General features: G+C 41.3%; 1 protein-coding gene across 2 annotated transcripts in view; it reads right to left on the reverse strand.

The window, feature by feature from the left end:
• Window positions 1-12,087, reverse strand: part of RAB3IP (RAB3A interacting protein) — a 120,636-nt gene that overhangs the window by 20,883 nt on the left and 87,666 nt on the right. For both annotated transcript variants that reach the window (XM_077468927.1, XM_077468928.1), the window contains 2 exons: window positions 11,955-12,083; window positions 3,877-3,989 (listed from right to left, as the gene is read on the reverse strand). In XM_077468927.1, the coding sequence (XP_077325053.1) occupies window positions 3,877-3,989; window positions 11,955-12,083 (242 nt within the window). The remainder of the gene's footprint in view (window positions 1-3,876; window positions 3,990-11,954; window positions 12,084-12,087) is intronic.

Genomic DNA, 12,087 nt, shown 5'->3' on the forward strand with positions numbered 1-12,087 from the left:
AACACTTTGAAACCTCTCTTGAACGATTTAACGTCCATTTTGCTGCATTTATATGCTACTTTTTTTTTTTTTCAAACAGTCAAAAAATGTAAAAAAAACACATGTAAACGTAACGCCGCTAAACGCAAGTTAGCGCATTTACAAGCAGTTACAGGCATTTGGCATTTCAAATGCCTCTGAACATCTACCCTGAACGCATTTTTTTTTTTTTGCTTTGCAAAAAATGCTTCTAAACTTAACTGCCTAGAAAAGACTATAAATGACCCTGTGTACATGTACTGATAAAACAGAGGAGAGTTCAGGGGCAGCTGAAAAAAAAAAACACCCAACTGGGCTTAAACGTCCGTTTACCAGCAGCAGTGTACATGAAGCCTTACACTGCACATCAGTCTGAACAATCCATCCCCCACCATGAAATATGTTGGTGGCAACATCATGTTGTGGGGTTGCTTTTCTTCAGCAGGGACAGGGAAGCTGGTCAGAGTTGATGGTAAGATGTATGGATATACAGGGCAATCTTAGAAGAAAACCTGTTGGAGTCTGCAAAAGACTTGAGACTAGGGCGGAGGTTAGCCTTCCAGCAGGACAAGGACCCTGAACAAAGTCACAGCTACAATGGAATTGTTTAGATCAAAGCATATTCATGTGTTAGAATGGCCCAGTCAAAATCTAGACATACCCAAAAAAGACTTGCAACTGTAATTGCAGCGAAAGGTGGTTCTACAAAGTACTCAGTTGTTGACTCGGGGGGGCTCAATACAAACGCAAGCCACACTTTTCAGATATTTGTAAAAATGATTGAAAACCATTTATAATTTTCCTTCCACTTCACAATTATGTGCCACTTTGTGTTGGTCCAGCACATAAAATCCCAATAAAATACATTTACATTTTTGGTTGTAACATGACAAAAATGTGGAAAATTACAGGGGGTATGAATACTTTTTCAAAGCAAGGTACTTGGTAACACTATTTTATCTACATTTATTTTGCAGGATTTATATCCACTACAGCAATACATGCCAATTTGTTAGCTTGTACCAGGAATGAGCCCCATAAGTTACACTTTACTGACTGTCAATGGTTTTAACAGCTACTTATGCCTCATACACACGATGGGAATATCAAACTAATGATAGTCTGTTTTTTGTTGCATGTTAGTCTCATATCAAAAATGAAGAGGTTACTAAAGTTATGAAATTTCTTGTATGACAGAATACACATTCAGAAGTGATATAATGTATTCTTTCATTTCCAAGCATGCGTGGTCTTGGTCTACTCTACCGATTAACCACTTCAGCCCTGGAAGAATTTGCCCCCTTCCTGACCAGGCCATTTTTTTGGTTGTGCAATGTTGTACCCAAACAAAACCAATGTCCTTTTTCCCCACAAATAGAGCTTTTCTTTTGGTGGTATTTGATCACTTCTGCGGTTTTGAAAAAAAAAAAATAATTGTAAAATGTTGTACTTTTTGCTATAATAAATATCCAAAAAAAAACATTTCTTCATCAGTTTAGGCCGATATGCATTCTTCTACATACATTTGGTAAAAAAAAAAAAAAAAAAAAAAAAAACACACAATCACCATAAGTGTATATTGATTGGTTTGTGCAAAAAATATAGCATCTACAAAATAGAGGATAGATTTATGGCATTTTTATTTTTATAATTTATATTTACTAGTAATGGCGGTGATTTGCGATTTTTATTGGGACTGCAACATTGCGACGACACATCGGCCACTTTTTTGAGACAAGTAATATTTACACAGCGATCAGAGCCAAAAATAGCCACTGAATACTGTAAAATGTCACAGGCAGAGAAGGGGTTAAGAATAGGGGGCTATCAAGGGCTTAACTGTGTTCCCGGTGTGTGTTTCTAACTGTGGGGGGTTGGCTGACTAGGAGGAGAGAGATCATTGTTCGCACTTAGTAGGAACACACAATCTCTCTCCTGACAGAACCGGGATTTGTGTATCAAACACAGATCCGGGTTCTTGCTCTGTCACGAGCAACTGCGGGTGCCATGCGCGTCGGCTCCGGGATCACGCCTGCTACAGGGTCCTAAGGAGCCGCCGTATAGCTACGATGGTTTTCCCAGGGCAACCGACCTGCCGCAGGATAACTGCGGCAGCTGGTCAAGAAGACAATTTTGTGTTCGTCCTTTTGGATAATTTTGCAAGAGCTGTCGTAATGAGCTCTTGAAAGCGGTGTACGAATGATCAGATTATTGTACGATTGCTTCGAAAAAAGTAGTATTTTTCATCCAATTTTCTGATCATGCATACTAGGCATTATTTGTGTTTCTGAACAAAAAATATTATCGAAATCTTTGGTAGCAGCAGTAAAAATCCAGAGTCTTTGCAAATAGTAATTTACAATTTTAAACTTGTACACGCAATTATTTTTGGTTGATCTGACTTTTGTTCCCGAAAGATCACTGCAAAGAAAATGGATTGCTTGTACACATAGGTAGGATGTTAAATGATGATGTAACCTATTATCACTATTGATGCCTGGTCTGACTGCATGAATAGCATCAAGCAGGTACAGTTAAGGGAAAAAAGTATTTGATTCCCTGCTGATTTTGTACATTTGCCCACTGACAATGAAACGATCAGTCTATAATTTTAATGGTAGGTTTATTTTAACAGTCAGAGACAGAACAACAACAAAATATATCCAGGAAAACACTTTTCAATAAAGTTATAAATTGATTTGCATTTTAATAAGTGAAATAATCCCCCACCAGCAAGATATCTGGCTCCCAGGTGTCTTCTATGCAGATAAGCTGAAATTCTGAGTACTCTTAAAGGGAGTGCTCCTAATCTCAGCTTGTTACCTGTATAAAAGACTCCTGTCCCCAGAAGCAATCAGATTCCAATCTCTCCACTGTGGCCAAGACCAAACACCTGTCCAAGGTTGTCAGGGATATGATTTTAGACCTACACAAGGCTGAAATGGGCTACAAGACCGTCACCAAACAGCTTGGTGAGAGGGTGACAACAGTTGGTGTGATTATTCGCAAATGGAAGAAACACAATAACTACTGTCAATCTCCCTGAGTCTAGGGATCCATGCTAGATCTCACCTCATGAAGTTTCAAAGATCATAACAGTGAGGAATCTCCCCATAACTACACGGGAGAATCTTGTCAGTGATCTCAAGGCAGCTGGGACCATAGTCCCCAAGAAAACAATTGGTAACACACTACGCTGTGAAGGACTGAAATCTTGTAGCGACCACAAGGTTCCCCTGCTCAAGAAAGCACATGTGCAAGCCCATCTGAAGTTTGCTAATGAACATCTGAATAATTCAGAGGAGAACTGGGTGAAATTGTGGTCAGATGAGACCAGAATCAAGCTCTTTGACATCAGCTCATCTTGCCATGTTTGGAGGAGAAGGAGGAGGAATGATGCCTATGACTCCAAGAACGCCATCCCCACCATCAAACATGGAGGTGGAAACATCATGCTTTGGGGGGGTTTTTCTGCTAAGGTGACAGGACAACTTCACAACAGATGTGTGCAAACCTGGTGGCTAACTACAAGAAACATCTGACCTCCGACCACCTACAAGGGTTTTGCCGCTACTTTGCTACCAAGTCATGTTTCGAGAAGGGGTCAAATACTTATTTCACTTATTAAAATGCAAATCAATTTATAACTTTATTGAAATGCGTTTTCCTCTCACTGGTAAAATAAACCTATCATTAAAATTATAGACTGATCATTTCTTTGTAGTGCAAAATCAGCAGGGGATCAAATACTATTATTCCCCCCCCCCCCCCTCACTATACAATGCTCCAGGTGTTGCAATATTTATTTACTCAGGTTCTAATACTGATCATTTGCCAAAGATTAAAATTCAGACTCACTTTGGTCCTCCACATTCAACAGCTGAGGCTTTGACAAATCTTACAGGCTGCAGCCCTGCAGGTTCAATGCTCAAGGTGTTGTTTTCAACAGCTTCCAGGACAGCTGCAGCCAGCTAGGAATGAAAAAAAAACAGTTTCATTTTGCTAGTAGTGGTCTTAAAGGTCTTAAATAAAGCATGTTGTACTAAATAGGGATAACAAAAATAACTGCATTAGCATCACATACCACCATAAGTTCCAAGATCATGCACTGTTTGATTATAGAATATAATTGGAATAGCCCTTCTGAACCACAGTATTCTGGACGGTCCTCCAGAGGTCACTCAGATTTTTTTTAACGATCTAAGTTAGTTTACAAAGTTCTAGCAGCAATGTTACTTGCAAGACCAATAGGATGGGACAAATGGATCCTCTTCCCCGTCCTTTCAGGTTGGCAACTACAATGATCTTTTTAGCCGACTGTGAAGGGGTGCATTCTGCCTTCTCGCCACTAATGTAAAGGGGCATACTTTCCAATGGTTTCCAATTAACAGTATTTTAACCACTGACCACCAATATAGAAAGAAGCATTTTTCTATTGATTACCAATAGAAAGCAACATAATATTTGTAACCATTTGGCCATACTTCTTCTATTAGGTCACAGGAGTGCACTTAGTTCTGCATTCATGTGACCCAGAAACAGCCAACAGTTTCAGTGTGCCGTTCCTGCCCCCTCCCCAGGCCCGCTGTTAGCTGATGTCACAGTGTCTGGGCCCTGCAGGAATCCCCACAATAATAGGTTTGGCTCCTCCCTCGATGCCTGACCGATTTCTATTTTTCGCGATATAAAACGGGAAAAAAAAAACCACCGAACATTTAATAAAAAAAAAAAATTATATTTTCTATTTTTTGTTATAAAAAAAAATCCAAGGGACTCAATTTTAGTCATACGTTTAGGCCAAAATGTATTCAGCCACATGTCTTTGGTAAAAAAAAATGGCAATAAGAGTATATTTATTGGTTTGCGCAAAAGTTATAGCATCTACAACTAGGGTACATGTTCTGTAATTTACACAGCTTTTAGTTTATCTCATTTCTGGAGGTGCTAAAATGGAAGGGCAGTACACCCCCCCCCCCCCCCCCAAATTACCCCATTTTGGAAAGTAGACACCACAAGGAAATTGGCAAGAGGCATGTTGAGCCCATTGAATTTTTTTTTTTTTTTTTGTCCCAAGTGACTGAATAATGACAAAAAAATTTAAAATTTACAAAAAGTTGCCACGTACGGGGCCCCCGAAAACCAAGCACAGCCTTCAGGATTTCTAAGGGCGTACATTTTTTATTTCAATCCTCACTACCTATCACAGCTTTGAAGGCCATAAAATGCCCAGATGGCACAACCCCCCCCCCCCCCCCCAAATGACCCCATTTTGGAAAGTAGACACCTCAAGCTATTTGCTGAGAGGCATGGTGAGTATTTTGCAGCTCTCATTTGTTTTTGAAAATGAAGAAAGAAAAAGAAAAATTTTTATTTTTTTCAATTTTCAAAACTTTGTGACAAAAAGCGAGGTCTGAAAATACTCACCATACCTCTCAAATAGTTTGGGGTGTCTACTTTTCAAAATGGGGTCATTTGGGGGGGGGGTTGTGCCAACTGGGCATTCCATGGCAGTGAGGAGTGAAATCAAAAATTTACACCCTTAGAAAGCCTGAAGGCGGTGCTTGGTTTTCAGGATCCCGTACGCGGCTAGGCTCCCAAAAAGTCTCACATATGTGGTTTCCCCATACTCAGGAGAAGCAACAGAATGTATTTTGGGGTATAATTTCACATATGCCCATGGCATGTCTGAGCAATATATCATTTAGTGACAACTTTGTGCAATAAAAATAAATAAAAATTTGTCTTTTTCCCCGCAACTTGTGTCACAATATAAAATATTCCATGGACTCAACATGCTTCTCAGCAAATAGCTTGGGGTGTCTACTTTCCAAAATGGGATAATTTAAGGGGGTTTTGAACTGTCCTGGCATTTTATGTACAACATTTAGAAGCTTATGTCACACATCACCCACTCTTCTAACCACTTGAAGACAAAGCCCTTTCTGACACTTTTTGTTTACATGAAAAAATATTTTATTTTTTTTGTAAGAAAATTACTTTGAACCCCCAAATATTATATATTTTTTTTTAAAAGCAAAGGCCCTACAGATTAAAATGGTGGGTGTTTCATTATTTTTTTTCACACAGTATTTGCGCATCGATTTTTTAAACTTATTTTTTTGGGGGGAAAAAACAAAAACAAATTTTTTTCGTTTTAATGCACCAAAACACACTACATTGCCCAAATGTTTGATGAAATAAAAAAAATGATCTTAGGCCGAGTACATGGATACCAAACACAAAATGCTTTAAAATTGCGCACAAACGTGCAGTGGCGACAAACTACATACATTTTTAAAAGCCTTTACAGATTACTACTTTAGAGTTACAGTTGAGGTCTACTGCTAAAATGACTGTCCTCAATCTGACCTTTGAGATGATACCTCACATGCATGGTGCAATTGCGGTATACATTTGACGCCAGAATGACGCTTGCGTTCGCCTTTGCACGAGAGCAGGGGGGGGACAGGGGTGCTTTTTGTTTTTGCTTTTTTTTGTTATCTTATTTTTAAACTGTTCCTTTCTTTTTTTGTTCCTTTTTTTTTATCATTTTTATTGTTATCTCAGGGAATGTAAATATCCCCTATGATAGCAATAGGTAGAGACAGGTACTCTTTTTTTGAAAAAAATTGGGTTATATTAGACCCTAGATCTCTCCTCTGCCCTCAAAGCATCTGACCACACCAAGATCGGTTGGCTGAAAAGAATGATACCAAGATGATACCTAAACCTGCATGCATGCCAGTACATTGCTGGTCCTTGTTGGGCATATATTGTAATTTTTTTTCATGCAGCCTGTGGGTGAATGGAAAAAAAAAAAAAAAAAAAAGATCGGTTGGTATGCCCGCCATTAGAATACCTCCCTTCATTCACTCACTTCTAATGATGGGCATACATGCACCATTTATATATGCCGAAGTTTGGGGGCATCCGCCTGCAAAAGTTAGGAGCAAATCGCTCCTCCATCCCTCTGCCCCCATGCTTCAGCATATATGTATATATTTTTTAACTGTGGTGGTGAAATCACCTTTGACAGCGCTGGAGTGAGAGAACACAATAAAACAACTATTTTTGTTTTTTTATTTTATACATTTTTTGGTGTTTATTTTTTTTTTATTTTTTTTTACACTTTGTAACTGTTGTAACGGTTCCAGGTACGGGTCTCCCAAAATGCGATGGCATCTTGGGAGACCCTGTGAAAGCGTGCCTAGTCTGTGCAGTGCTGTACCCTACGCTAATACTCAACTAGTGTATGGTAGCGTTAAAAACATTCACCAATGCAAAGACCAGGATTGTCAGGACAGCGGGGACAACAACAACAATGGGTGTCACGCCTATATCTGCGCTTGCTGCGGACACATCTTCTTTGGGGGGCTCATTGGGTAGGGGTACTCAGGAGGACATAATAAAAAATGCCTCTCATGCAGCAGGCTTACTGCATTTGGTTGGGGATGGTGAGGTGGAGCACTGTCTGGAAACAGAAGGGCTCTGACGATCTCTTCCTGGAATTTAAGAAAGGATACAGTCCATCCCGAAGCTCTGGATAGCACAAGCGTTCAGCAAAGCCAACTGAAATAGACATTTTCTTGTACCAGCGTCTGGCCTTACGGCAACTAGGTACGGCACCAACAACTGGTCGTTGAGGTCCACCCCTCCCATGTTAAGGTTATATTCATGGACACAGAGGGGTTTCTCCAAAACACCAGTTGCCATAGTAATTTGGACTGTCGTGTCTGCATGAAGGGAGGTAAGAATGAAAACATTCTCATTATCCCTGCACTTCACAGCGAGCAAGTTATTACACTTCAAGCAGGCTCTCTCCCCCAGCCTGAGACAGGAATCTACAAGCATTTGGGGAAAGGCTAGGCGATTAGATCACACGGTGCCACATGCTCCAATCTGATGATCAAACAAGTGACTAAAAAGTGTCACAATCATGTAATAATTGTCCACGTACAAGTGGCACCCCTTTCCGAATAAGGGTGACACCAAGTCCTACACAACCTTGCCAGCACTTCCTATGTAGTCAGGGCAGTTTGTTGGCTCTATGCGACTATCTTTGCCCACGTAAAGCATAGAACTACATGTATAGCCTGTGGCCCTGTCACAGAGCTTATACATCTTGACCCCGTATCTGGCACGCTTGCTGGGAAGGTACTGTTTGAATGACAAGCGGCCAGAAAACGTAATCAGGGACTCATCAATGCAGACAACTTGATGGGGAGTAAACAAGTCTGCAAAACGTTGAAGTGGTTTACGAGGGGCTGAATTATGTAGAGTCGATCGTATCCAGGGTCTCCATGAGGATGACAGAGTCCACTTTTGTTGAAATGCATGAACTGCAAAATCAGCTCGTTTTCATGCCCTGGTCATGGAGGCAGAGAACACGGGCATATGGTGAATTGGGTCAGTGGACCAATATGGTCGCAACTCACTCTTTTTTTGGTTATGCCTATGGAGGAGGGATAGGCCCAGAAAGAGCTTAAATTCATAAACCCAATTGGTTTCCAATCTCTGGCAAGGGAGGACTGGGGAATAGTGGCGATGTGTTGACCAGTGTACAAATTTCTTTGGTCCACAATAGATCTATAGAGATCTTCGGTGAAAAACAGCGAATAAAAACCAAGTGCTGTAAAATCAACTGTTTCCACCTGAATGCCGGGTTGGCCAGTTAATGGGGGGGGGGGGGGCAGTACAGGTGCTGCAGAAGTGGTGGGTTCCCAATTAGGATTGGCGAATGCAGCAGGAAGGGCACGACGGGCCTGTGTCTGTCTTCTTGGTGGCAGCGGGACACTAATTGTGCTTGCCATCTCACCAGCTTGAACTGCACTTATGGGACTCGCCACATCACCACGTGATACTGCAGTGCTGGGTTGACTACGACCAGGATGTACTAGGACACTGGTGCTTGCCAGTTCACCAGAAGGATGAGTGGCACTAGTACTTCTCTGTTCCATATGAGGGACCTGCAGTTCTTGCACCTCAACGACAGAAGAAGATCGGGGTCTGGTACGCCTGACCTTGACAGGGACCACAACTCTGTCGTCAGAGCTGTCATAGAGCCGCGATCATCTACAAGATAATATTCTGAGCCTGAATCTGACAGATGAGTTCCTCTTCACTATCTGCCATGCTCAGAAATGTGTAGGCCTCTTCACTAGTGTACCTTCGATTTGTCACTTTGGGCTCTAAATTTAGTGGTAAACAAGTGAGACTCCCAGGTAAAAAAAAAAAAAGCTCCTGTTATCGACTGTATCAAAACGCTACCAAAAAACCCCCACGGGGGCAAGTAATGTGTCCATGCTTAACCACTTACGAATCGCCGGCCGTCGTTAAACGTCGGTCCTTTGAAGAGGGATATCGTTATTGTAGCAGCTAGCTACCATAACCCCGGTAGCCTCTTCAGCGGGCGATCCGCTTTCAGGATCGCCACAAGATCATTTTTAAATCGGTGGAGTCAGAGGAAGATGGACTATACCATTGCAGGTCGGAAGTGACCCCAGAGCTCATATTTAAGAGGTCAGTTTGCGCAGCGCTTTATGACATGAGGGCAGACAGTACAGTTAGAATATAATTCATACAGGAGGAATCAGAGGGCTCTGCTCATTAGATCTTACAATCTAGAAGTGAACATAATGAGTCTGTAAAATCCATACTTGATAAGCAGTTGTAAGGCAAGTAGATAACTGGTGGGCAAAGGGAACACATACAATCACAGGCAGCTCCTCAGTGAGTTTGGGAATCCCTCAGACATACAAAACAATAGAAAAGGGTGGCAGGTAAGTAGGAGTTAAAAAAAATTATTCCAAGTGCACTTATATTTAAAACTCCTGTATACTGTATGCAGGGCTGGTGTGGTGTGCAACCCCCTGTGTGGGGGTCCTTGCTAGTGCCTTTAGCTGCCCTCCAGACTACTGCCTGCTTATTTGGACACAACACTAGCACTGCATACAGTAGTTTTAAATGTAAGTGGACTTGGAATAAAGCGATTGTTGTTTTTAACTCATACTTACCTGGTGCCCTTTTGTATTGTTTTATATATTAGTGCTAATGCATGGTTTTGTTTTTGGTTTTGTAAACTAAAACTCAATAAAATAGAACAAAAAAAAACCCTTTTTCAGGCTGGAGTAGGGGAATCTACCCTCTGTATCAGCTGATTAGTATATGTATGGGAGAGGTGAATCTGTTAAGAGGCGGTAGAGAAGGGGTGTTCCTTGGGGGATGACCCTATTTTTCATCTGTTGCAAGAGTTGCAAAGTTGCAAGACTGGTGAAGGAATTGTAAGGGATTAGGGGTTTATATTGTTAACCACTTCGAGATGCGCCGTGTCCTGGTGACACGAGCACATCGGGATCGCACCGCTGTGCGGGCACGCGCGCGATCCCCCTCCTTCTGAAGAACGTTCCTGAACGTCCTATCAGAAGTAGAGAGCTCCCACCCGGCCGTATATGTACATTGGCCGGGTGGGAGCTCTCTGCTTCTGATAGGACTTCAGGAACGTCCTTCAGAAGGAGGGGGTTCGCGGGCGTGCCCGCGCAGCGGCACGATCCCGATGTGCTCGTGTCACCCGGACACGGCGCATCTCGGATCGGCAGGAGGGCTCTGTGATTGGCCCTCCTGATCACCTTACGGCTGTGTCCAATCACGGCCGTCATGTGATGTAAACAAACAGCCGGTTGCTAGGCAATCGGCTCCTCCTCTCCTCACACAGAAGTCATCGCTGAGGAGAGGAGAGCAGATCGCTGCAGCCGGCTGATGATCAGTGAGTATGAGCTGTTTTTACAGCTTTTTACTAACTGATCACCAGTCTAGTGTAAACACACATCACCACACAGTGTAAACACACATGTCCCCAAATAATAAAAAGACATGTCCCCAAATAAAAAAACACATATCCCCCCAAAATCACATGTTCCAATGATTATCTGCACACATATGTACGTGATCACCTGCACACATGTACATGATCATTTGCGTACATATGTCCGTGATCACACAAACCAATTATTATACACTTAACGGAATTTTTTTTACCAAAAACATGTAGCAGAATACATTTTGGCTTAAATTTATGACAAAATTTGATTTTATTGGATTTCTTTTAAAATAGAAAAAAGAAAATAGTTTTTTTTCCCAAATTTCCGCTTTTTTTGTGCTTATATCGCAAAAAATAAAAAACGGGGTCGTGAATAAATACCACCAAAATAAAGCTCTATTTGTGCAAACAAAATGATAAAAATTTCATTTGGGTACAGTGTAGCATGACCGTGCAATTGTCATTGAAAGCGCAAGAGCGATGAAAGCTGAAAATTGGGCTGGGAAGGAAGGGGGCGAAAGTGCCCTGTATTGTAGTGGTTAGTCAAAATAGGAGTTAAGTACATTAACTACATTTATAAAAAGGTGGTAAAGTAGTAGTATTTTACCCCTGGAAACAACCAGGGATTTTACAATTTAAGCAACTGTAGTGTAAGGATTCTATAAAATAATTTCAACGGTTATGGGAAGAGTTTTAGCAGTAATTACATTTATGTCATGCAGTAGACTCCCAGAGCAAGATAAAAAAAAACATTGTACGCTATAAGATTTGAGTAATAAAGGATACGATGCCTAAACAAAGGGTGCTACTTCCTCTGTATACAATATTAAATTTATAAATGCTAGAGCAATGGCCTTGAAATATAAGTGGTACTGCAGAGGACGAATGGTCGGATATTATGGGTGATTCTCCCTGTCTTGATTGCCAAATAATTAACTATCGCACAGAGGATATATAGAACCACCACCCACCAATTTTCCCTTTTATAGAGCAGGACTCCAGGATTGTCCAAATTGTATTAGATATGGACAGGTAATGGGAGATTTTATTCAAATTCACATTCAACCCTGCAGGCTCTGGTTGTGTAGTCATGGCACTGGTAGCTTACATCCCACATTACCTCATTTTTGGGGAATGTTAAACAGGGACATATATCCTCTTGATAAATTCTTTTTAAGAATGTGCTTGTTCTGTCCATCAAAGGCTCTTCTTTCCACACTTTGAATTCTTGGTAAAGTGTTAAATCAACCTAC

The sequence above is a fragment of the Lithobates pipiens genome, unplaced genomic scaffold (assembly GCF_037356315.1).
Source record: "Lithobates pipiens isolate NorthernLeopardFrog02 unplaced genomic scaffold, aLitPip1_a1.2 Scaffold_8, whole genome shotgun sequence".
Taxonomy (NCBI): Eukaryota; Metazoa; Chordata; class Amphibia; order Anura; family Ranidae; genus Lithobates; species Lithobates pipiens.